This window comes from Amphiura filiformis, chromosome 3 (genome assembly GCF_039555335.1).
Source record: "Amphiura filiformis chromosome 3, Afil_fr2py, whole genome shotgun sequence".
Taxonomy (NCBI): domain Eukaryota; kingdom Metazoa; phylum Echinodermata; class Ophiuroidea; order Amphilepidida; family Amphiuridae; genus Amphiura; species Amphiura filiformis.
In genome coordinates, this window is record NC_092630.1 from 69,177,919 (window position 1) to 69,205,633 (window position 27,715).

The following is a 27,715-nucleotide window of genomic DNA, read 5'->3' on the forward strand; positions in this document are numbered from 1 at the left end:
ATTTAAGCTATCATTCGCTACTCTTTCTGATTATTAGTCCAAAGAGCAGCCCATTATACCTCAAAAACGTTCTGTATTTTACCGGAACTCAGTAGGGTTGCACAAATGGCGCATTGATTTAGTGGTGTGCTCCCTTCAAGGGTTTCTGATGTTCATAAAATTTAATTCTTTTATCTTTTTCTTGAAATATAAAATGTTTTGAGTAAAACGCTCGAAACAGAATTGCTCTGTGACATTCACTTCAAGAGAAATTTCCTTTCAAAGTTACATGGTGGATTCCGAAAATAGGCAAATTTTCAACATTTTGACCATTCATGCTTACTCTTCTATATTTGCATTAAATTCCAATTCTCTAGATAGTTTTTGACCTTCCATCTGATGAAATTCGGTTTTAAATGAGAGTAAATCACGTTTCACAATTGCATGGGTCTACTGTTAATGATTTATAACAATCACCCCCCCGCCCATATAAAACCAAGATTTGGCAGCTTTAAACGGCACGCACCGATTTGTCACCTTAAGCCCAAATTGCTTTAAATCCAAGAAATCTTGTTTTCACACAATTTGTGGCAATTTCTTGAACTTTGAAGGCCTCTGGGGGAATAATCTTAGCGCAATTTTCATCTAAAACGCATTAAATATATTCACTAACATATAAACTATCTATTTAAATCGAAAAAACTGCAATTTAATCAAAAGCCATTTCAATTTTGGCTGAATCTCTGAAAAGCACGGTTTTACTCCTAGGCCCTTCGAAGGGCGCACACCACTAAATAATTGTCCCATTGAAATACGTGTAAAAACACCAGTTTTATTTGCTCGTTTTGAGGCCTTTTCGGCACATTCTGAGAAATTTAAGGATAACCAGTCGATTGCAAATCGATGAAAGTTTAACATATGTTTCAATGTATGGGTAGTCTTCCGTCTCGTTTTCCCGGTAGGAGCCGCTAAACAGCGCCCTCACTGTTTTTGACATGCTCTCATGACTGTAAACCCGTTTCTGCCCATTTTTTAATACGCGGACCTATTTTCTCGATAATTATAAAAATGCGACTTTTTAGTGATTCAAATTCATGCACAGGCTTTACACTTTTATTTAAGCTATCATTCGCTACTCTTTCTGATTATTAGTCCAAAGAGCAGCCCATTATACCTCAAAAACGTTCTGTATTTTACCGGAACTCAGTAGGGTTGCACAAATGGCGCATTGATTTAGTGGTGTGCTCCCTTCAAGGGTTTCTGATGTTCATAAAATTTAATTCTTTTATCTTTTTTTTGAAATATAAAATGTTTTGAGTAAAACGCTCGAAACAGAATTGCTCTGTGACATTCACTTCAAGAGAAATTCCCTTTCAAAGTTACATGGTGGATTCGAAAATAGGCAAATTTTCAACATTTTGACCATTCATGCTTACTCTTCTATATTTGCATTAAATTCCAATTCTCTAGATAGTTTTTGACCTTCCATCTGATGAAATTCGGTTTTAAATGAGAGTAAATCACGTTTCACAATTGCATGGGTCTACTGTTAATGATTTATAACAATCACCCCCCCGCCCATATAAAACCAAGATTTGGCAGCTTTAAACGGCACGCACCGATTTGTCACCTTAAGCCCAAATTGCTTTAAATCCAAGAAATCTTGTTTTCACACAATTTGTGGCAATTTCTTGAACTTTGAAGGCCTCTGGGGGAATAATCTTAGCGCAATTTTCATCTAAAACGCATTAAATATATTCACTAACATATAAACTATCTATTTAAATCGAAAAAACTGCAATTTAATCAAAAGCCATTTCAATTTTGGCTGAATCTCTGAAAAGCACGGTTTACTCCTAGGCCCTTCGAAGGGCGCACACCACTAAATAATTGTCCCATTGAAATACGTGTAAAAACACCAGTTTTATTTGCTCGTTTTGAGGCCTTTTCGGCACATTCTGAGAAATTTAAGGATAACCAGTCGATTGCAAATCGATGAAAGTTTAACATATGTTTCAATGTATGGGTAGTCTTCCGTCTCGTTTTCCCGGTAGGAGCCGCTAAACAGCGCCCTCACTGTTTTTGACATGCTCTCATGACTGTAAACCCGTTTCTGCCCATTTTTTAATACGCGGACCTATTTTCTCGATAATTATAAAAATGCGACTTTTTTTTTTTTTTTTTTTCATGCACAGGCTTTCCACTTTTATTTAAGCTATCATTCGCTACTCTTTCTGATTATTAGTCCAAAGAGCAGCCCATTATACCTCAAAAACGTTCTGTATTTTACCGGAACTCAGTAGGGTTGCACAAATGGCGCATTGATTTAGTGGTGTGCTCCCTTCAAGGGTTTCTGATGTTCATAAAATTTAATTCTTTTATCTTTTTCTTGAAATATAAAATGTTTTGAGTAAAACGCTCGAAACAGAATTGCTCTGTGACATTCACTTCAAGAGAAATTCCCTTTCAAAGTTACATGGTGGATTCCGAAAATAGGCAAATTTTCAACATTTTGACCATTCATGCTTACTCTTCTATATTTGCATTAAATTCCAATTCTCTAGATAGTTTTTGACCTTCCATCTGATGAAATTCGGTTTTAAATGAGAGTAAATCACGTTTCACAATTGCATGGGTCTACTGTTAATGATTTATAACAATCACCCCCCCCATATAAAACCAAGATTTGGCAGCTTTAAACGGCACGCACCGATTTGTCACCTTAAGCCCAAATTGCTTTAAATCCAAGAAATCTTGTTTTCACACAATTTGTGGCAATTTCTTGAACTTTGAAGGCCTCTGGGGGAATAATCTTAGCGCAATTTTCATCTAAAACGCATTAAATATATTCACTAACATATAAACTATCTATTTAAATCGAAAAAAACTGCAATTTAATCAAAAGCCATTTCAATTTTGGCTGAATCTCTGAAAAGCACGGTTTTACTCCTAGGCCCTTCGAAGGGCGCACACCACTAAATAATTGTCCCATTGAAATACGTGTAAAAACACCAGTTTTATTTGCTCGTTTTGAGGCCTTTTCGGCACATTCTGAGAAATTTAAGGATAACCAGTCGATTGCAAATCGATGAAAGTTTAACATATGTTTCAATGTATGGGTAGTCTTCCGTCTCGTTTTCCCGGTAGGAGCCGCTAAACAGCGCCCTCACTGTTTTTGACATGCTCTCATGACTGTAAACCCGTTTCTGCCCATTTTTTAATACGCGGACCTATTTTCTCGATAATTATAAAATGCGACTTTTTAGTGATTCAAATTCATGCACAGGCTTTACACTTTTATTTAAGCTATCATTCGCTACTCTTTCTGATTATTAGTCCAAAGAGCAGCCCATTATACCTCAAAAACGTTCTGTATTTTACCGGAACTCAGTAGGGTTGCACAAATGGCGCATTGATTTAGTGGTGTGCTCCCATAATTGAAAGTTCGTCGTACGAAGTGAAAAAGTACAGGGTGATAGGGGTGAGCCAAAAATCTTATCAAGGGGGAGGTGCTCCCGGGAGGTGCTAAGCCTTTTCCCGGATCCTTTTTTTTTTTTTTTTTTTTTTTTTTTTTTTTTTTTTTTTTTTTTTTTGTTTGTTTGCTTGTGTTTGTTTCAATCAATTGTAGGTTACAACATATCAATTTGTAAGCGCTCTTTTTTAAAAGTTAGTTCATTGAATTTAGGCCTACAACCGTATGACAAAACAGGCGAAAATAGTAACTTTTTGCACAAGATTTGCAATTTAAAGAGAATTGACCATTGCTCATTCTAGTGACTCTAGTATATGGACAATATAAGTGTACTTTTTCATTTAATGAAATAAAATTTGACAAATATTGTAAGGAACACTTCAGGTTTTGACGTTTAAAACCTACATTTTGGTCAAAAAATGTGCTTGGATAGGTAGTTTTCAACAGATTTTCCACATTCGCTTTGCTATAACATTGAATTGTGTTATCTGTTTTCCTAGTGTCGTGACTAAAACTTGTTTTTAGGGAAGTGTTAGCTTTCGTTTGATATAAAAAATTCCGATTGGATGAAGGGAACACTTGAGGTTTCGACAAAAAAACAATCAAAGAGGCCCATTTTTTAGCTAGAAGCTTCACAGCTCCTACATTGCTATGCACTCAACCGTGTAGTGGAATCAAAGACTGTGGTGGAGACATTCGCTGCTTGTTGTTCTTCGCTTGGAAGCTCTTGGGACGAAAATGTATGCTCAGGTGTATCGAGGTAGAAACGGTGCGCATGACGGTTTATAAGAGTATTGTATAAAAACCTTTCCATATGTTTTATTATATACCTCATATATAGATTCCTGTCATCTGATTGGTTGAAAGTGCAGTCATTGAATTAACTATGCCCGCAAAATGAACTATGGACCGGTCCATGGAAATGAACTATGGACCGGTCACGTGCGTCACGATCAAACTGCGCGTTTTTCCCAGCGTAAAATGATATTACGCACGCGTTAATGTTTTAACGCGCTATAATTACGCAGAAATCGCAGATTGTAATCTGTGTGCCGTTCGCATTGAAACTATTCATTTATCTTCCCAAAATCGATGCTTTTAACCAAACAGATGGCAAGAATCTTATGATTTGGTATATAAAACAAATATTGACTGCTTTTTATTCGGGGCATGGTTAAAATTATAGGCCCGCGGTGATCTCAAGGTGATACAAGGGCTTTGTCACCCGGATTTCATGAGTTGGGGGGGGGGGTGAAACTCGAGCTGTGGGGTGAACTGAATAGGCCTAATCTACAGTTACAGAAAAACTCTTTCCAGCACTATCATTCAGAAGACTTGTCAAACCCGTATCAAATCAGCGGGACCTGCATGAAATCTTATTAATGGTTTCGATCCATGAAGAGATGAAGTCTTGTTGTTATTGCCATCAAATAGCAGCTCACACTCACTGTAAGCAAAGTTGCTGGGTCCATATAAAGTCATCAGGGAGGTGGGGAGTGGACTGTGAAATTAAGATGGGAGATCTTTCATGTCAACCTGTTGAAGCAATTTGTTCGCATAATCCCAGAGGTTTCAGCGTATCATCCGTGTCGGTGACGATGAGGGTCAGGATAACGATTTGCCTTGGACTAATGATATGAATCTGGCTGGTGAGCTCCTGAATGATGTGGACCAAAGGGATAAATTGTCTAGTTTGTTAGGGTGTGGTGATGATGTGTTGAAGAATCAACCAGGGAAAACCACGGTAAATCGAAGTCAAATGCAGGGCACTGGCGGACGAAACATTTCGATGTCTTAATCATGTTAATGGTTGATAAGAGGAATCAATCTAAATACTCGTATCAGGTATATTGAAAATAAAACTTCCAACAGAGTTAGAATATATTGTGTTATTGCCTTTTAAAAGGGCATTTCGTGATCCACAGCCTCATCCCCCCCCCCCACTTTTTTCAAAAAAAGTTCAGATTTTTATACCACTGGAAACCTCTGGCTACATACTGTTTATGTACCACAAATTTCTTGCAGACGAATTCGTTCTGCAAAAATATCGTCAATTTTGAATTTCGTTCTGGTATCATCATACTAGAACGAAATTACAACACACACCGACATCGCCCGGTTAATAATTAGGCCTACATTATACAGAAGAGACACTGAAATGAATACCCGGGATCGATACACGTGAATGTGCTATGCACGATTTGATATTCAGACAATATTAGTCTTTGGATACCGGGGTAGAAAATGATGAATATCTCCCTAATTGATTTAGTCTAAAGAAACCAGATTTGGTTCCTTGCACTTGAATATACGTGTTCAACGGATATGATAGTCGTTAGCTTGCGTCTTGAGAAAGAACCATTGCGTCTTGAACTCAAAAACTGACAAAAATATTCTGATTTTATATGTGCTGAACTATAGTGCAGCGTAGGCTAGCTGCACTCACTCGTGCAAGCAGGATAAAAGCATGACAATTGACCTCATCAATGGCGTATGTACATGCTCACTCACACATTATGCGTCTGAAAGGTCTGAACAAAATGGCCATGCGTGGCTGTGAATTCAACCTACCATTGCGATTTCTGCCATGAAGATATCGGGACGATGGCACTGTGTGGCGTATACATGCTCACTCACACACAGAGGTTAATTACCAGGCTATTGTCAGTAGCTTTAGTCTCCGTCCCTCGGCTTATTATGCGTCTCAAAGGTCGGAACAAAATGGCCATGCGTGGCTGTGAATTCAACCTACCATGGCGATTTCTGACTCATGTTGATATCGGGGCGATGATGACACTGTGCAACAGTGGCTTATGGAGCAGTGTAGGCCTATAAATACACATAGGCCTAACCATGCATAATTCGCAAACGCAAAATCGGAATCAACTCAAATTTTGGGAATAGGCTTTTTTCTTTGATATCTACTGAAAATGTCATAAAAAGAGGATGCTAGGATCACGAAATCCTCCTTTAACTCACCGTGTTCTGCAGGTGATTTTCGTGCTGCTAGAAAAATAGTTTACGATGTCACACTCAATACTTGTTGTGCAGTTATATAGCTCAACACGATGTCCACGGCTCGAGTTAAAATAATTGAACTGGTCTTCGGAAAATCCTATGCATGAAAAACAATGATATAAATTGGGTTTTTTTAAAAATCTATATAATGCATGATTTTTTCATTTACCTTTTAATTTCCCATTATTCGCCTTAACAAAATGTTAACGGGGTGTGTGTGTGGAGGGGTGTATGCCATAGTCGATTGTTGACAAATAAAAATATGTTGTTAATCATGATGAACGCATTCAGTTGTAGGCCTAGGCCTACTCTAAATTATACTGATGTTTTAGTTAAATTATTCAATAGTAAATGATCATAAAAGGTTGAGTGAAAATTAAAAGTAAAATATAGGGGGCCTACGTAGGTCAAGAGCGTATATAGGCCTATGTTATTGACTGCATGTACAGCATATCTTGGCATAATAAATTGTTACAATTAGCATGATATAGTCAAGTTGATGCCTTTTGTTCGTCTTTCTTTAGTGTCAAAATGCGTATGACTAACATTTTGTTTGTTTAAAATGGTCTCAAAATGTTGTCTGGTTATATTCAGAACAAGAATTTGTCTTTAAAAAGACAAGTTCACGGATCAGGTGTATAGTACATGTACTTTGAGCTACTTTGGTCTAACATTCAATACCGGTATTCATATCTAACCTACTCTGCACTTATTCGACAATACATAAGTGATATGAGGCTTAATAATGATACCTGCGTCTTGACTCTGGAAAACAATATTTTTTAAAAACCTCATTTTGCATTTAGTTTTTTAAGCCACCTCGGGAGCCACCTACAGGATCTCGTTTTGCATTTAGGTCTTTATTGCGTTGCAAAGTAGCAAAACTTTCTTTATATATGGCCCAATTCGTGCCTGGAAAAGGCTAGCCCCTCTTACAACCTATCGACAGGTCTGATTTCTATAATGAGGTGTCACCGGGTTTGCAAGAGATAATAATACCAAATCTAACCACCATGAAATTTACCACATCACGACCAAGCTCACATTGGGCGCCCATTCCTTTTTAAAGGAATTTTTATTAAGTCCCCTACGGTACTAAGAAACAAATTTGGCTACAACTACGAAGAAAATTGTATCTTATCACAAGTAAACAAAATAATTACACAGCTTGCTCTTGCTAGCTTTTGTCAGGGTCATATGTATATAGGCCTACACATGGGTACAAGAGTCAATAAACATTAGCTAACATTCAATTAACTATAGAGTATAGATAATGGACTTAGTTTTGTGCAATGTAGTAATTTTCTGAAGTAAATCGCTTGCTGCACAGTTTTCTATACAGAATTTGTTTACTTTGTAATCAGGCATGGCCATGGACCCTATTAACCAATCAGTTATGTGTATTGTCATCATGTGATGGCTATAAGCCAATTGAAAACATGTTTCTAAAAAGGCTAAAAAATTCCTACTCCTGGACAGACTCTTTTCCGGGTTAGGGCTAATTAGTAAGTTGTCATGTGTGGCAAGATTAATAGATAAAGGCATACAAACTGGGGTATGAGATATTAGGAATTATTTCCTAGACTCTTAACCATGTGGGCTGGTGGGCTACATACCTATTCATGACACAGGATATGTAAGGGATAAACTGTGCATATGAGATGTGGGGGAAAGTGGCATCATTTCACTGCCGTGAAAAAGAATAGTTTCTACTGTGTACGACATTTCGTTAACGCGGGAAAATACATAAACCTGAATTGGACTCAACGGACAATTTGTGTGAGGCCTATACGGTGACTGAAAAGATCAGATAGCCTATGGTGATCTATCAATTGTACACAAATTAATACAAATCAAGAGTTTAGGCCTAAATATAATAGCCAGAGTAGGCGTATGCACAATGGGTAGGTCTATACGGAGAAGCCAGAAGTCGGTGGGGTTAGCGTGGGTGGGGTTTGGGGGTGAGTGGGTGGGTGGGTTGGGCCCGGAGGTAAGTTGGGTGGATGATTGTCATGTCGGGTGGTTAGGGTTGGGTAGTGTGTATTTTGGGTGGTGGGGTATGTATGTGCTGGGGGTATCACGTGTGATTGCAGTGTTAGCTCTTATGTTGTGTGCTCCTGAGTGAGGCGTCTGATTTGTTAGATTTTAATTTAAGGCCCATCGGGCCCGGGCCGTCCTATAGGCATAACAACTAACCATATCTTACCTGTTCCGTATATGTATATTTGAGTGTTACCATGGATACTTCCGTCACGGGGCGAGATATGGTATATTCTGGGACGGCCAAGTGTCTCGCCAACTGTAAATATGGGGTTAAAACAGAAAAGAGAAAACGTTACCTATATTGCATTATGTAATGTTCCGTGTTTTAACAAAACCTCAGCGGACATATTGCGTTATGAAGTAGGCCTAGGGCCTATTTAAAACAAAAAAACGTTCCTGAGGCGGGAACTCCCATTTGGAATTATAGGCCTATAAGCATGATAAGTCAGGCCGCCCTATGTCAAGTGGCCTGTCAAATGCCACATTTAGCCTCAAATTTAAAATGTGAAATCAAATAGACTGTCCATTTTTTCAATTTAAATTTTGGGTCATTCTTCGGTAAGGTGCCTAATTGCAGTCCCGCCACTTTCAGGAGTCATTATAACTAAAATACGAAACATTATTTCGATTTTTTTTGGTTATACTCCCTTCCTCTGTAGGTAAAAACAAATGTTCAATGTGCGACACATTTTTGGTATCAGTTGAACTTCGTTGCAATTGTGACGGAGATGACGACGGTGACGGAGGTGACATTAGCTGCAGAAAAATCATTTTGAAATGTCTATTTTCCAAACGTTCAAATATGCACCTTACCGAAGAATGACCCTTTTATGCAACATGTGGCAAGTGAGCTGTAAAAGTATGGTCTTTGTCAAACATTGTTCACACTGCGGATTTAGGCCATTACCTATCATGACATGCTGGAGTTTTTTTAATGAAACGAGTCAAAATCATAAGGTTTCTTGGATCTTGGATGCTATATGCCTAGGCCTACATCCAAATCCTATACACTCAGAACATTAATGGCTACTTGTTAAATACGAGGTTAGAACTCATTAATGAGGCAATACAACTATCAAATTTGGTGTTGAAATGAGCAACTTAATTTTTTGAGTTACACTTTTTCGCTGTAGGCCTAAATATAATTTTCTTGGCCAAATGAAAAGTAGGCCTAAAAGTCAGGAAAACACTGTAATGTTTGGTATTCTTTTCAAACCCTGAAAAAAGGTGAAATCTAAACGGATATTCTGACAAAAACGATGTGCCTTATAGAGGCGAACTATATAATAGTTTGAAACGCTAAAATGTAAATTCCAAAGAAGCTCACAGGCGAAGTTGGGGCTTATTATCAAAAATAGCATTGGGTTAGTTGTTCTTCGGGCCAACTTAAATTAATAATAATTCTACGAAATAGGAACAATTAGATAAGATTAAGAATTCAATGTCACAATAAATAATGTTTTATACTCACCAAAACAGACACCGAGCAACAAAATTAGCGGAACAAAACCGGAGATGTCCGTCATGACCAAGTTTTTTCTGGATAACCTTCTTCTTTTGGCCTAATGATGATTACAAACAAGTTGTGAAATCACGTCATTGACATTGCACACCACTTAGGCCTACAGCCTTCCACAAGCAGGCCTACTACACGTTGATGATCGGTTTTAATACGGATTTAAGCAAAAACAGTTCAATATCATTCACAGCTGAGACCATGCCATGGTCTCAGATTCACAATAACTTAGTCCGCGGGCGTTCGCCGCGTCAAACGAGCAACTGATGGTTGGATTGCACGAGAACGAATGCCATTGCTGCCCGATCTGCTTGGCTATTAGTTCCAACAAGCACGATTGCCAGTTAAATCTATAACTCCACCAGGAGTGTTATGCAGTATTTCTTCAGATTCAGATAAGCTTACCAAATTTCCCCTAAATTTGTCACGGTTGTTTACAACCACTTTGCATCGCGAACTTTTTCGTGCGGGCATCATCAACTACTGCGTAGGCTAATTCACGCGTGCGCCGTTTACGCAGTACGGACGCGGACCCCTCCGGGGACCCAAGGTTGATCAGGGGCGTAGGCAGCTTTCTTGGTCAGGAGGGGCAAAATAAAATTTCGGGGGCACTGACGAAAAATAATATACCGGTTTTGTTTTTATCATGTTTATTAAAGGCTTAATTTAAGAGAGCGCACCACCATTAAATGCGCCATTGAAATACACAGGGAAAGACGCACTTTTGGATGGCGCTCAGCAATTCAAAAACGTATTTCATCTATCAAGTTTGGTATCAAATTAAAGCTAATCATGTATAGAATATTATTCTTTCAACAGAATATATTACTAACCGTCGAATTTATTTGCTATTTTGCCGCAAAGAAAAAGTGTGTAAATTTAAACTGAAAAAATCACTCAATTTTCGAAACCGGACATTGTCTAAATTCGCGCCAAAACGCCATCTCTGAAATAAAACATTGGGACTTTTTCTCATATTTTGTCATGAAAACACTTATCGGAAGCAAATGATCTGGAAATGGGCAAATTTCGACAATACGTTTTGAAAATAAAGTGATTTGGTGGTGCGCCCTCTTAAAAGGGCATTTCGTGATCCACAGCCTCATCTCCCCCACTTTTCTCAAAAAAAGTTAAGATTTTTATATCACTGGAAACCTCGATCTGGCTATGTATAAAATATTCCTTGCAGATTAATTCGTTTAGCAAAGATATCGTGAAATTTGAATTTCGTTCTGGTGCACGTATTGTCTATGGAGCAATGTAATACACATAATCATGCTTAACTCGCAAACGCAATATCGGAATCAACTTAAATTTTGGGAATATGTTGGGAAAAATGTCATAAAAAGAGGATGCTAGGATCACGAAATACTCCTTTAATGGGACGATGTGCGCGTAGCGTTCAAAATTTTGGTATTTTGCACTATTTTCGCCCATAATTAGGATTAAAATGGCTTTATTGTATCAATGTGCGCGCGTAGCGCTCAAAAATTTAATATGTTACACTATTTTGACCATGATCGGGGTGAATTTTGGTAGAAAAAAGCGCTTCTTGCGCCTTTTCTTTTCCTTTGCCCTCCAGATTTTCTCTTTCATTTTTGGTCAGACATAGGGGCACTTTTTCTATAATTTTTTATCAGGGGGCCCCTTGCCACCCCACTGGCTACGCTACTGAGGTTGATGCAGGGGCTATTTTAACGTGCCTCCTGGCACGTTTGTGCAGTGAGATTAAAAATCCGTGCAGTGAGAATTAAAAATCCGTGCTTAGAATAATTTCTATGCCAATAGGAATGCTTTTAATATAGCATCTACCGTAAAGGTTATTTTCAGATACAATGTAAATGGTTTAGCGCTGACCACGCTTAACACTTCATTACCGCCTTGTCTCAAAGGTCAAGGGTGAACAGTACAAACAACACATTACACACCAGTGTACGAGATCAATTAATGATGCTTACCCGCCAGCCTAATATAATCATACAAACAGAGGAAGAGGCTTAGGCCTACGCATCATACACTCCCGGGGGGGGGGGGCTCCAACTTTGGAGGTGACGCGTATGTAGGGCTGTTAAGACCCCATTTTTCAGCATCGCTGTCACCCAAAGACTCCATATTTTTTTACGAACACATGCTCTGTCACCCGAAGACCCCCTATGTTTTCATTTGATATGTCACCCAAAGACCCTTACAAGTTCAATTTGAACAGCAACTTTCATTTTTCACTGATTTTGTTACTTATTTTGAAAAAACAATGAAATTTGAAGCCAGAAATTCGATTTTCGAGGTTTTTGTGGCGCTGTTTCGGCTCTCACCCAAAGATTCCATTTAAAAAAAGGTCATGTTCTCAAAAAAAGTGGGTAATGGTGAATCCAACGGACGAGGACACAAAACACATCAAGGATCAATAAATGATACAAGAGGATACCTTGAATATAAACAACAGAAAGGAAAACGAGCAAGGTACACCAACTTGATGTGGAAACAAGTAAAATACAGACTAGACAATATGCAGGGGGGGGCAAAACCAGCAAATGTAGGCATAGGAAGTAAGCAAAGTTCGATAGCCAAAAATTACCAGTTCAAGGCTCACAAAAGTGCTAAACCTGCAAAAACAACAAGGATCAATGGTAATACAAAACTGCACTAGAACATGTGATGAAAATCACTGTGCATATAAACAGACACGCTAAACCAAACATCCAGAGTAGGCACAAAATAAGCAAAGTTCGATGGCCAAAAATTGCCAATTCCAGAGCCCACAAAAGTGTCAGGAAAGCAGTACACTGGAAGTGATGAAAATCACTGTGTACATAGCAGTCAAACACTAAACGGACAAAAAACAACCGACGTTTCGAGCAGATAAACTGCTCTTCTTCAGGGACAGACAACAAAATATAAAAGCAAACAACAAAAACTACATGCTGTAATATGGTAATTTAAAAACAAATTCAAGTCAAAAACTGAAGGCAAGTTCAAATAGAACTCAGTAGCAAACAAGATAAGCTCAGAGCAAAATAAGCATGTCTTACTTCAATGAAGCACAGTTTACTACAGTGAGAAACTGGAAAGCATGCTCTACTGGAAAGCATGCTCTACAGTGAAAGGATGCTCTACAGTGAAAGGTTGCTCTACAGTGAGCCTGGAAAGCATGCTCCAGTTTCTCACTGTAGTGGTAATTTTTGAAAAGCATATCGAACTTGCTTTTGCTACTGAGTTCCTATGCCTACATGTGCTGGTTTTGCCCCCTGCATATTGTCTAGTCTGTATTTTACTTGTTTCCCCACATCAAGTTGGTGTACCTTGCTCGTTTTCCTTTCTGTCATGTTCTCACCCAATGACCCCATATTTTTTACATTTTGCTCTCACCGAATGCCAAAAATCATGCTCTCACCCAATGACCCCATATTTTTTACATTTCGCTCTCACCGAATGCCCCTTAGTGCGAAAGTGCCAGCCCTACACCTATATCCATTTCATATTGAAGTGCCCCCCCCCCGGGCATACACTGGAACATGGAAACATTCAAACATTACAACTAGCGCACGAGATCAAATTAATGATGCTTAATCGTTATTCTTAATATATCAATATACAGGGGAAAGACTGCTCATATCCATAAGTACCAGACTTGAGTCCTGTTTATCAGGGACAGTCTGTGTAGCTCAGTGGTTATAGCGCTCGCCCGACAAGCGAGAGGTATGGGGTTCAAGTCCCCGCACAGGCAGGTATGTCCAGAGGTTTTTCTCTGGTATATCTGCCTATGCATGTTATGTTTCCATTTGTAATTTCATGTTTAAATGTGCTTGTGTGCGATTCGTAATTCTTCTTTCCCCTGTATAAAAACAATACCTTTATTCTCATTCTTTAACACTTCAGTTCAAATAAGAGTATTACAAATTTTAATCAAATTAAATCCTACAATTTGCAAGAAATTACCTCATATCACACGGGTAAGAACCAATAAGATTGCGGTAACGTTCTCAAGTGTTTAAGAATATGATATATAAATTTTAAAAAAAGCAACAAAAAAAAATACTTAAGCAGTAGAGCCATTTAAACCATGGTGAATAAACTAAACAATTTTTAAAGAAAATAGTGAGCGAGAGAGATAAAAATTCCTTTAAAAAAGGAATAGGGCGCCCAATGGGAGCTTTGACGTGATGTGCTGAAAATCGGGGGGGGGGGCACTCCCCCCTAATTTAGATCCAAACTGTCCCTCTCTCACCCAATGACCCTATATATTGTACACTAATTTTGCTCTCACAGAATGCCAAAAATCATGCTCTCAGGCTTGCAATGACCTTATATTTTTTATATTTTGCTATCACCGGATGCCCTAATACTGGCCAGCCCTACACCTAGGCCTATATCCATTTCATATTGAAGTTCCACCCGGGGCTGAAATGTAACCGTTTGGATACAGTTTTTTTCTTTAAAACAATCATGTAACATATGTAACATTAGCATAGTAAGCAAAGAAAGATTAGGAAAAGTAAAGAATTTTTATTGCAGTGAGAAAAGGTGTAAAGGTGTCGCTATTCACCTGGATCATAGGTCTACTCTGCGATCGTAATAGCGCCATCTCTCTATCAGGTTCTAAGAGGCGGTAAACTGGGTCAAAGGTCTAGGTTTATTTGGTGTTTTTATCAGTCCATTAATTTTGTATTTCAAACAAAGATTATACGCACAAGATTTCATCCCGTGCATATTTGTAAACAATAATAAAAACAAATCCAAGCAAATTGTGGTTTTATTTCTAAGCTGGGCATACTTTAAGCAAAACAATAATATTATTGCGAAGTAAATCTAGCAAGAGTGAAATTAGAAGCTTTTCACAAAGTCATGCCAATAAAGTGCCCCAGCTAAATAAAGTGCCCCAGCCGTAGCTGGCGCCCTAAAAAACAGCCTAATGCCTTGAACCAAGGCTAAAAGTAGGTTACCTGACGTTTACTTTCAGGATCTAGATCTTTTGTGCACAAATCCATGTATTCTTCCCAGATGTGACTATACGGTGCGTGCATGGTTTGAAAACAAGATAGTGGGGATTATGTTGTCAGTAATAAACACCTCAACAGAAGAAAGTTTTTACTGTTTGAGTGGTCATAAAATAAAATAATTTTTAACACAATAAAGTAAACCAAATTATGATCAAATGCAATTGGTTACGTTTGCCAAAAAAGAAGTAAATATCGTATAATATGATCAACTTGGAAATCTCGAAGGCGTTACTAAAAGACTTTAAGGTAACTTAAGTCAAAAATGAGTTACTAAAATGCCTGATTTTTACAAATCTCCAAAACTGGAGGGGAACCTCCCCCACCCATCCCTGCAAGCTTATAACAGCTGGTTGATCATCGAGACTTTACATTCGCCAACGTGCAGTGACTTTTTTCTCCTAAAATAGCCCCTGGGTTGATGGATTTATGCCAGATGATACCCTGGGATATATAGGGATTTATTTAGCGGTCACCCGTCTTTCGCGGTTCGCAAATAAATGCAATTTTACAAATGCATCACCACCCTCCGAGTTTTTATTGTGAACAATTTTACCAACTCCCTAATTTATTATCGATTGATCGGTCGTTTCATTTAATTCATTTTAATCAACTTCTCCGTTGTTGCCCCCCCCCCGTGTCACCTATCCTCCCGTTCTTTCCACTGTTCCCCCATTAGCTCACATCCTCTCTCAGTCTCTCACACCCTCTTCTAGCTCCGCTCTGCCTCTTATTTGCCCGCTTATTTGTCCCTAGTATCATGGTTTTAGTACTTTTTCCTAGTCAACTGCTAAAAATTATTGAAACAGCAATTTTAAAGTCAGTATAGGCCTAAGTAGGTCATATGCTCAACAAATTTATAACGGCTATTAATTTGTATTTTTGCCATGTTTGCAAAGTTTGATGGTCACCCATGCATCGCCAACCCATGGCATGATTAGCTTTGCAAAAGTTAAATTTGCAGTTGCATCACCACCGTTGTTTTATAATTTGAGAAATATGTTTATTTAATTCAAATACTAAATGATGAATTTTCTTGTTATGTAAATTCTATTGTGTCATAAATCTTAAACTGTGTAAATTATTTAGTTTCCAAAACATGTCTTTTATGCTGTATTTTGGCAAGTATAATGGAAATCTGAAATGTAGGGGAGAGCGGGGAGTGTTCGCCCTAGGGGCAGGTTCGCCCACCCCTTGTTTCTCAGCACTACGGCTATCAGGGAATTTGGTGATGGCAAAATTAGGTGACATAGGTCATTATAAACTTCTCATATTAGCTACGCGACATACAGGGACGTGTTCATCGAACTGCAGCCAAAACAAAAAAATTACACCAAAACGTAATTTTTTCTTGCATTCATAATGTTGTATTATCATTGATACATAAATACAGATTGTTTTAATGGAAATCTGTATTGGGAACATATGGGATTTGTCAAAGATTTAATGCAGTTATAAACTCCTTATTCGATTTGTGTTTTGCATACCCCAAAGAAAATACAAAAATGTGCACAAGGGGCTCGTTCGCCCTTTTGAGGATGGAGCATGTTCGCCCTATATCTTCCCCGGGCGGACTTACCCCAAACTGGAGGGCGGACCTGCCCCATCAGCGTATTATGCAAAATATTGGTAATTAAACCATTAAACAAGGTAAAACTACTGAAAACATGTTTTTTTAAAGTTATGTGATATCGGTATTACTCATACCACCGTTTATGTCCTAATCCATTTCTCCCCGAAGTTGTAAACATGATACGTTTAAGCTCACTTTGGACCCCTACATTTTACCCTGACCCGACCCCTGCAACAAATTTAGTGACTCCCCAGAAGAGAATGAATGCCCTGTTACTCTTGCTAAATGTTTGCATTGAATATGTTATTGTTATGCAATGTTGAAACCTTTTTTGTGATAAGGGTGAACTTACCCCACCATATGGGCGAACCTGCCCCAATATGGGGCAACTTCGCCACTTTGCAAAACTTTGTTCTTTGCTCTATCCTGTTGCTATTGTAAGGCCTATAGTTCTGGGATTGTGGCCGTATATAGCCAAGACATAGGGCTTTCACATGGGCTAATCAGGTCATCCCTAACCATAAAATTGACATCGCTAGGCTGGTCAGAAAAAAATAGGGCGAACACTCTTCAGATTCACTAGTGTAATTGAATAGACTTTAACAGTAAGTATTTGCAAAGTTTTCAAGCTTGTTTGTACAAGCTATTGAAGCTCATTTTCTTGTATAGGCCTACCATACTCATCATTAAGTAAAAGTTAATCATTATTACATGCCCATAGTTCATAATATACGATAGCATTTGAATATTTATTTATACTGGAATAATATCAACTTGCAGATAAGGAAAAATACTACCAAAATATGTATAAAAATTGATAAAATAACTATTCAGTATACTAGAGAGCAAATTGTTCTATAAAATGTAAACAAATAAGAAAAATTAAAGCCATAATGTGTGATTTGCATCAAGAATATAATTATTCCAGTTTACATGTTAGTTTTCACTGATCACATTGTCCCCTTTTAATTTCGAGGCAAATAAATGAGGTAAACCGAAGAAAATTGCTATTTCATTCCAGCACCTACAATGCGTGTATCACCGATCGTATTCTTATCATGATTATTAGCGTAACTTCACGCAGCTGTGTCGTTCAAACAAGACGTAAGACGATTAGGCTAGCGATATGCACACCGTTTATACAACAAGACGTAAGACGAATAGCAATATCACACAGTTTATACGTCACTGATTCAATGATACATAATGCCCGTGATGTGTTTAGCCATCACTCGATTGGTGACCTCGGAATAAAACCATAGATCTCCGGATTTATTATAAAACCTTACATTTTACTGTAATTAGAGCAATTCAGACTGTCTTTCACGTGGTATTTTAGTACACCATTGGGCAATACAATCATGCAAAAAGTAAAAATTCGGGAAAAATTGAGGACGTTGCTGTGGAGCAAATCACACATAATGGCTTGAAACAAACTTTAACAATATTTAAGACCGATATTATAGAGGTAAAACATGCACCCTGAGTTGGAAGTTATTTCAATTAAAATTGTATGACAACAAGTTGGTTCTATTACCACAAGTGTCGCCTGATTACCCTCAGGGATGCGAGTTGTACATGTAGGCTACGTACGTATAAATGAGGATTTTTCCAAAAATTTTGTCATATATCAGCATATTTTGACAAGATTATAATTGAATTGTTTGGTGGTGATCAGAGGTGGTGACGTTACAACTACAGGACTATACATATAATACTGAACTAACTAAAACAAAGAATTAATTGAATTGATAATTATGGAAATAACAGTAAAATAAATGATAATAATCACGTGACGAGTGATACTACTGTTATACTACGTGACCGTTACGACAAAAGCAGCGCCGTTATGCAACAGAGACTATACACATTGAGCATGTTGAGATGAACAAACCAGTTAGCACAAAATGTTTTTTAAACGTTATAAACATTTTAATCACACTTAGGCCTAAAGGCCAATATTGGAATGTCATCTTTCCCTGGGTAAGATCTGACACCAGGCCAGCCCATGGCCAGAGGGTAACCTGAGTAAATTTGTTTCACCTTGAAGGCAAGGATAGTCTTGCAAATCATTACTCGTTGACTGCCGATAAAACGCCCAATAAAGACTTAGTCACCGGACCGCGCCGGCCAGTTAAAGTACATGCCCTATCACACCACTCCACACCATACATAAATTCTCCCAGTCACATTTCCCAAATATGAAATTAAAAAAAGTCAAATTTTAATTTACTTCTTTTAAAGTTTGGCAGAGGCGGGGTTCGAACTCACGGCGCAACGCTTAGTACTCTATAAGCCTAGCGCCTTAGACCACTCGGCCACTTGTCTTATTGTTATTCATCTGAAACTTATTTAAAAATATAATCGCAACTTCAACATAGGCCTACCACGTGACAAGCAAAGGCAGAAAACATATTATATTTTGGAATTTTATCTGCTTAAAACATTAATGTGTATTATAATAGAGCTACCATTATTTATATTGTTGAATTCTCAAGCGCATAGAGACAATTAATACGAGCGTCCTATGATACATACACAATACATAAAATCGATTTTGATCTTCGGCATTACTCGGTGACCTCCGATAAAACGCCCAATAACGCCGGTCAGTTAAAAAAAAATGCTTAAGTACATGCCCTATTGAGATAAGCAATCCTTTTGTGATATGTCCATTCATCCATATAATAATATCCATATAATAATAGCAATCAGATTTTTGGATGGATGTTTACACAGTGATTGGAGAAGAAGCTATGTAAATAATCAAAAGTACATGTCTACAAATTGACAAGGACAACTCCTTTTGTCAAAATTCACCTATTGCTCAGTATGTTAATTAATCCGATTAATTACGTAATTTCGCCAGCGTATGATATATCAGTACTAATAATAATATGTAGGCCCAAGGAGGTTAGATATAGAAAGAAGAGGAAATAGATTACGTATCGCATATTGGTCCTTTGTGCCTATTACTTAGAGTTTCCGGGAGGAAGAAAAAAAGGAAGGATGGGGGGGGGGGGAAGGAGAGAGAAGGGAGAGGGAGACCGATGGAGTCAGAGGGCTCTAAATTACATAGGCGTAGATCGGGGGGATAAATGCCACAATATTTTGCCAGGGGGATGGTCAATATAATTACCCCCCAATATTGACGCGTGTGTATTGGTTTGTGTCGAAATTAACCTCATATTTGGCCATTTTATAGCCACAAAATGCCATTTTTAGCGCTTTGCGCGAATTTATTCCGCTTTTGTCCCATATTTCACCAGTTTAGTTTCAATAGGCCTATGCTAAAATTTTCGCGCGCATTTGTACCATAAGGTTCACTGTACTGGGTACTTTAAAAAAATCCTAACCTAACCTAAAACATTACTTTAACCCTTAGATTGGAGCTCTACTAGAAGTAAAATATAGATAGTGAACGAATTTAGTATTTCTATATCTATGTGAGAATGATACAATAGAGGCCCTGCATGAAATTATTGATTGGCTCCAAACAAAGGTTTTCAACCGGTGTCCTTCACCGTAGTTATGGCGGAGTGCAGTCCATTCAATCAAATGTTGTCATCAACCTATTTGATCGTAGTGCAGGATTATGTGTGTGAGACGAACTGTCACGGTAGATTGCAATCATGCTGTTGTTGAATGCATTTGAGTAGTCCGCCATATTTACGGGATGATACGTCGCATGCAAGGCCTCTATATGACATGATGAACATAGTCATTGATGCATCAGTTTTAAAATAGACTAGGCGGTTACCCATATTTGGCGGTTCTCGGCTGGGCGCGATTACCAGGCTGATGGTGACATGCCCATATGACCATTTTTACTAATTTGACCTCAGATGACCCCTGGCGACCCCCAAAATAACCTTCCAAAAATTTGTCTCTAAATGTTGACTGTACCCACAAGCTTCATGCCCATATGACAGTTTTTAGTAATTTGACCTCAGATGACCCCAGGGTGACATTGGATGACCCCAAAATGACCTAAACTTATAACTCTAAATGTTGAGGGTGCATGCCACTAAATCCGCGTGTGAAGCGGTTTCCGGTAAAAGTTTATCACGACTATAGTCCCAACTTTGCATAAAAAATGTGCAAAATCGGTACAATATTAACAATTTTAGTGTTGCAAATCGTGTTTTGCTAGAACTTGTGAATGTGATCTCTACTAATTTGAACAGAAAACGCGAAAATTTGAGTGATGTTTACGATGATGAGCGCATGAACACACGAGGTCAAAACGCGGTTAGCAGTCGGACGTAAACACGGGAAAATCGGGTCTTTTTATATAGCGCTATTTTTCTCAAAAAGTAGACCTAAAATATGGTGTCATTTTCAGATATGTTATGCAGAATTTTGTTCTGATTAAGATGATATCAAATATATATTTCAAAGTAAGACGTAACTCGACTTATAGCCTAAAACGTGACCCCTATTTTGCACGTAAAGTCTATGGAAAGCTATTTTGTGGCATGTACCCTTGACTGTACCCACAAGTTTCATGCCCATATGACAGTTTTTAGTAATTTGACCTCAGATGACCCCAGGGTGACATTGGATGACCCCAAAATGACCTAAACTTATAACTCTAAATGTTGACTGTACCTACCAAGTTTCATGCCCATATATGAGTTTTTACTAATTTGACCTTAGATGACCCCTGGGAGGGGACCCCGTGGTCAGATGACTTAACGAACATAAACATCTTCTTGCCAGCACAGAACTATACCCACCCACCGAGTTTGAGCCCCGTACGACCTAGTTTCATGCCCATATGACAGTTTTTAGTCATTTGACCTCAAATGACCCCTGGGAGGGGGCCCCGGGGTCGGATGACTTAACGAACATAAACTTCTTCTTGCCAGGACAGAACTACACCCACCCACCGAGTTTGAGCCTCGTACGACCTAGTTTCATGCCCATATGACAGTTTTTAGTCATTTGACCTCAAATGACCCCTGGGAGGGGGCCCCGGGGTCGGATGACTTAACGAACATAAACTTCTTCTTGCCAGGACAGAACTACACCCACCAACCGAGTTTGAGCCTCGTACGACCTAGTTTCATGCCCATATGACAGTTTTTAGTCATTTGAACTCAAATGACCCCTGGGAGGGGGGGGCCCCGGGGTCGGATGACTTAACGAACATAAACTTCTTCTTGCCAGGACAGAGCTACACCCACCCACCGAGTTTGAGCCCCGTACGACCTACGACGGCCTCACATAGCAGTCACAGACAAAACCTAAATCTACAGAATTACTCGTCGATACTCGAAAGAGCTCAAAATAAATAACTTAGAAAATTTTCTTGATGTCCTTTAACATGTTTTCATAGTTAACCATCGTTAGCCATGGAAATCTATCATGAGAACTGACCGGTGACTAAGTCCGATTTATTGGGACGTTTATCGGCAGTCAACGAGTAATGTATGGGCCAACTTTCCCCTAGGCCATCTAATATGCCATGAATTAGTTGGACTACAACTGGTATCTACTGGTCAGTTTATATTCCTATTTCCACATCTGTTATTTTATATGGGTCTTTAATGTCCGGTTATATAGAGGTCATGAAAACGTTTTTAAAACGTTTCATATGGAAAAACACTACAAAAACATGTTATCAAAATGTTATTGCAAAATATTTTTGGCAAACATTTCCACAAAATATTTTGTCAATACTAAATAAACATTGTGTCAGAATGTTTTATGTAGTAAAGTTTTCAAAAATGAATATTATTAAAACGTTTTATACCCAATATATAACCTGACATACAATGGTGTTCTCTATAACATTTTGTGTTCGCTGGGAATGTACCGGACAAAGGAATCAAATCGCACCGAAATTTACCATATACCAGAGCAAAAAGCAAGCACTGCATTTTGTTGCAAAGGAAATACATACACAAGAGCGTTGAATCTACTTTAATTATGTAAATACTTCCAAATAAGAAAGTCACCACTACTTCATTTGAGTTACCATAGCTTCAAGAAATTCACGATAGAATGGAGTTTGATGCGATTTGGAAAGTTGCAAATTCAAAACAGATTAAGTGGTTGATATAATTACATGCCGTAACCACGTGTTCCACTCGCCTGAAGTGAGTGGCGGTCAGTGTATGCCATCCATCGGTATGAGTCATCTCTGAGCGCGGTCTATGTATGGTTGATACCACTCTGCAACTTTTCGAATCGCGCCAAATTCTATCCAATCGCTGATTATTTATTTATTTATTTATTTATTTATTTATTAATCTACTGTTGGCTACATTTTACATTCCCTCTGAAAAAGTGAACTTTTTCTGCAAATCTGTCACCCTATGAACTCCTTTTTCATCAGTTTACACGCAATGATCTCCACAAAATGGCTTCAAGGCATTTACTTTGACCAAGTTTCCAACTCTATAAGGGGACACAACTCCCTGCATGGCGCGTGACACAATGGTGCTTCGTGGCCATTCAAAAAGGTGGCGGCAAAAACTTCGAGTGTGCCCCCCTTTCCCAAATTCCTGGATCCGCCACTGTCTCAAAGAAGAAGTCAGTCACGTACACATCTAGGCCTACGTAGGCCTACTCGCGGTAAGCCAACATTAAGTGCGTCCATACCATGCGCGGTAATGCGCGTGAAACTATGGTGCCGTGTACTCGCAGGTGCGTGACTCGCCACTTACCGCGCGTGTTGGACACCGCTTGCATTTAACGCGTTTGCTGTCATGACCTGACCCATAAGGTTATTGACCTCAACGGCCTAGCAACCGACCATTTTTTTGTTATTTCCATAGTGATTGAATAGTTTTGCAAAAATGAACGTCAGATGGTTTAATGGCAATATGTACCCGATCAATGCACGAATAAATCAGAGCTGAAAGTCAAAGCATCTCGGAGTCTATTCGCGAACAAGATTTAGCGACTTCCTTTTCGTATCTAACTATGTGTATCGATGATTTGCTCAGCGGCCGTTACTTTTGTGGATGGAGCACTTCATGGGCACATAGAGGATCTGGTTTAAATACCTTCTCTGTCTCTGGCCCAAGGGAATGGAACAAACTCCCTAAAGCCATCAGGAGTCTCCATCAATTCCAGTTTTCAGGAAGAAACTGAAAACTCACCTTTTCAGTTATCTTCTTTCTTGTTCCGCTGTGCCACTTTTTCCATCCTTTCTCTCCTTGTTCAGCGCTTTGATAAATTTTAAAGGCGCTTTATAAATACCTTTATGTATGTATGTATGTTTGCATGTTTTAAAAGCGCTCGATAGTAAGCACATTATGTTAACAATCGAGTTTTTACGGTATGTCAATTGTGCTGAAAGTTATGGCCACACAAAATAGTGGGACTTTCTTATTTCGGATGTATTTACATGCCTTGTGTTTAATATCCAGTTGAGGAAAGGAACTCGGAAAACTTTTCCAGAACCTTGTTACATTGCTCCGGTGGTGTCTCGCTGCCATGGATGCCAACCACCACAGCTGAAATGAAACAAAAATAAAAACATACTGAGTTAAAATGATTTTTGTCCATCCATGTGACAGTTTTGGTGGGACTTTGTCATTCAATATGATTAGAAAGATTCATAAAAGGTCCGTGACCAGATTGTGGTCCGATTGCAAACACATAATGTGTTTCTATATAAGCCGTACCCCTCCGCGAGTCCCGGACACAAGGGCTGTAACGGAGGTACAGTTGAATGTTCACGACGTCCTTAATGAATATTATGAGGAATAGATATTTTGTTGATGATGTTGCTTAAACCAGGGCCGTGACACTCGTATTCAATCCCTGTAATAAAAGTGAAGTCACTTCTCGGCAGTTTAATTGACACATCGGCAGTTGCAGTGACGGTTGTTAGGGAGTTTGGTATCGTAGTACCGTTTTAGCCTAAAATTTACTGACGTACGTGTGTATGATAACAACGTGCGTACTACTTTAATAGTGAAGCAGACTTATCCCGTAATTTTGATTGACATAGCCAATGCATCTTCTCTTTACCTCCTTAATCATGTTAATACATCTTTCTTGCATCTTCTCTGATTAGACTGCCAAGGTACTAGTAGTTGAAGGAGGAAACTTGCTTAATACTTTGATCTGTCACCTTCAATATGCATGTTGGGTTTTGGCATACATTCTGTCTTCTTGCAATTTAACGATAAACGTTTCCTCTCATTTTCCTGAACCACCACATCAAGAAGCCTTTGCAGATCATGAGACTCGGCTAATAGGACAGTGTCATCTGCATATGTTATGTTCGTGATGTTATGTCCACATACACAAGACTCACTGTAATAATTAAAGAGATCTGGTGACATCACACATCCCTGTCTGACCCCTCTCTTAAGGGCTGGGGTGTGAACGTTTGGACAGTATTTATTGTGGGACATTAGAGCACACATATCGAATTGCATTCTGAATACGAAGAATGTCCTTCTGATATCAAATAATTTACTTCGAGGACTGTTATATATCAAAAATATGAAAAATATCAAGACATAAATCGCATTCCTGGTACTAGCATCCTCTACAAAGCCGAACTGCTCTTTACCAATCTCAGGTTTTATTCTACTTCTTGCACGGAGTAACAGGATTCTTAGAATTATCTTTGTAACATGGCTCATAAGGCTAATTGTACGTTGTTGTTCACAATCCACAGCGCCAGGTTTCTTGGGAAGAGCAATAAAGATTGATTTTCTTCCATTATCATACATCCTGTTGATGACTCCTGTCAGTTTCTCAATTCCTCTAATGCTTCAATCATTTCAACAACTATTCCATCTGGCCCGGCAGCTCATCCTTTTTTATAACTGATCGAACCTCTGACTGCAATATCTTTGGACCCTCAATAAAATCTGGAAAGCTTGGTATACAATCCCTTACGTCGTGAAATAACTCGCCAACATATTCATTCCATCTTTTCGTTACCCCATCTTTCCTTACCAGCATAGTACCATTCTTTGCCTTGATGCACCCAGAGCTTAAACAGTCTGATTTCCTGCCTGAGATCTCATTTATCCTCTGGTACACATTCTGATTCTCTCCAAATTGACTCTCAATTTTGGCACATTCACTATTCAGCCAGGTCTCTCTGGCCTCCTTGCAACGTTTCTTTATTTGCCTGTCCAACTGCGATGGTAAATAGTGCTTCTCTTTCGCTCACAAATACGTGTCGTCCTGCAATTTTCTGTGAATTTCTTAAAAAAATATCTTTACCTAAATCTGAAATTAGGAAGTTTATAATTAAATAAAAAAAAGTATTTTGACCCAAGTTTTCGCCACGGTTTCTAGAATGCCTAGAAGCATAGGCGTTCGCTGTGTGGCCCATTAAGATCGAATTTTAGATTTTCCATTGCGATCGTATATCGCGTATTTCAAATTACACTTGAACGCGAACGCACGACTTGGATACAATACAAACCAATCATAAGTGAGTTGGCATGGTTCGCACATGCTGGCGTGCATCGCGCAGTGTACGCGAAATCGTCACGCTATGTCAGGTTCGTTCAACTGAAATTTCTACTGCACGTAAACAATTGGTTAGAAATAAATATTTCAGAACATAATTAAGCTGAATTTATACTCAATCGCCGAGCGATTGCGATTAAACGCTTTTGAAAAGCGTTGGGCAATCGCCGAATTTTTCGATGCATCGCCCGTCGCTTTTGCATTTATACTTATCACGGCGATAGCAATTGCAGACGACAATTAAAATATTCTAATGCCACAAAATACATTTTTAAAACATCAGTTGCTGTCATTAATTATTGTTTTGAATTAATTCATCACCAAAAGTTACAAATCGAGAAAGGTAAATTAATTAGCAAAATAATAGATCCAGTTGGTTGTATATGATTGGTTGACGCATTCACGTGTCAAGCGATATCGCTGGGAAGTTGAGATTTCTTCAACTTGCAAAAGCGACGTCGTTTTTGACTCCGCGATTTGAATCGATTGATCGGCTTGACGCTCTGGAAATGTACGTAAACATTGAGCATGCGTGAAAATCGCTTTTCTGCAAAAGCGATTGAGTATAATTCAGCTTTATTCGTATCATTCCTGATTTTATCATTGTTAGATAACAAACATTCTAAATCATTCATTAATAATCACAAGGGGGATGAACTTACTTTGTCCTGTTTTATAGGCGATGATTCCGTCGCCTCCTTTCTTCCCCATTAACACCTTGTCACTGCACCGGAGACACAAATATTTCACGCCGTTTACATTGATACCACTAGTCCTGGCTTTTGCGCCACCATCAAGAAAATTACTCACTAGTTCACTGCATTCTTCCTGGCTTATCTATAATGTCAATAATAATAATAATAATAATAATAATAACAGCAACAACAACCACAAGGATATACAAAAATATTAAAGGTGATAAATAATAATGATGATTAATGTCCAAATGGCTGCATCATTTTTGATGCCTAGCTGTGACATCACTGGTGCTTATCTCAGATTTGTCGAGCTCATTCAGTAATCGAAGTTTGAATCCTTAAAGCCATAATGTACGATTTCCATCACATTTCAATTTTGTTATTCTTCACCAAAGGAATAATATTGTGTCTTATTAGAGCGCTGACATATTGGAAAATTCATGAGAGTGTACATTCAACGTCCAGTTTTCGAAATTGGGTGACTTGTGCTTGGCAGGTTCGAAATACATCTGACTGGACTCTTTAATTACGTAACGCACAACGGAATTGATGTCATCGAATGGCTGCTTAGTGCCGTTATGTGTTAAGTTTCTATAATTATTATTATTACATTTATTTTCCTTTCTTTTCTTTCTCTGTACTTATTCTTTACTATAAGGCCTACATTAACTTTATCACTCCCTCGCTCTCCTTCTCTCTCTTCCCCCTCTTTCTTTCTTTCTTTTTGTCCTCTCTCACTCTCCCTGTTCATTCTCCATATCCCTCCTATACCCTCTTCCTCCCTCATCCCCTCTCAAGACTTCTCGCAGGGATAAGCTGCCCCTCCCCCACCCCTTTGGGTACGCCGATATTTCTATGCCAATCTCATTCTTAAAATAAAATTAAATGGACATTTGAAAAAACAAAACATTTATAGGCCTATACTTATACTTATACTTACATGTATATGCAGCGATTACCATTATA

The 27,715-nt window shown here is 38.5% G+C and overlaps 1 protein-coding gene and 1 long non-coding RNA gene across 2 annotated transcripts in view; both read right to left on the bottom strand.

The window, feature by feature from the left end:
• LOC140147460 (fibrocystin-L-like) overlaps window positions 1-15,784 on the bottom strand; it is a gene marked incomplete at its 3' end in the record, with an annotated part of 86,734 nt that extends 70,950 nt beyond the window's left edge. The window contains exons 1-3 of the mRNA XM_072169238.1: window positions 15,707-15,784; window positions 8,676-8,808; window positions 6,431-6,566 (exon numbers count right to left, since the gene is read on the bottom strand). Of these exons, the coding sequence (XP_072025339.1) occupies window positions 6,431-6,566; window positions 8,676-8,808; window positions 15,707-15,784 (347 nt within the window). The remainder of the gene's footprint in view (window positions 1-6,430; window positions 6,567-8,675; window positions 8,809-15,706) is intronic.
• Window positions 15,785-23,744: 7,960 nt separating this feature from the next.
• Window positions 23,745-26,888, bottom strand: LOC140149035 (uncharacterized). The gene is made up of 2 exons (XR_011858550.1): window positions 26,714-26,888; window positions 23,745-24,064 (listed from the first exon to the last, which is right to left on the bottom strand). It is a non-coding gene; the product is annotated as an uncharacterized lncRNA (long non-coding RNA).
• Window positions 26,889-27,715: the final 827 nt, after the last annotated feature.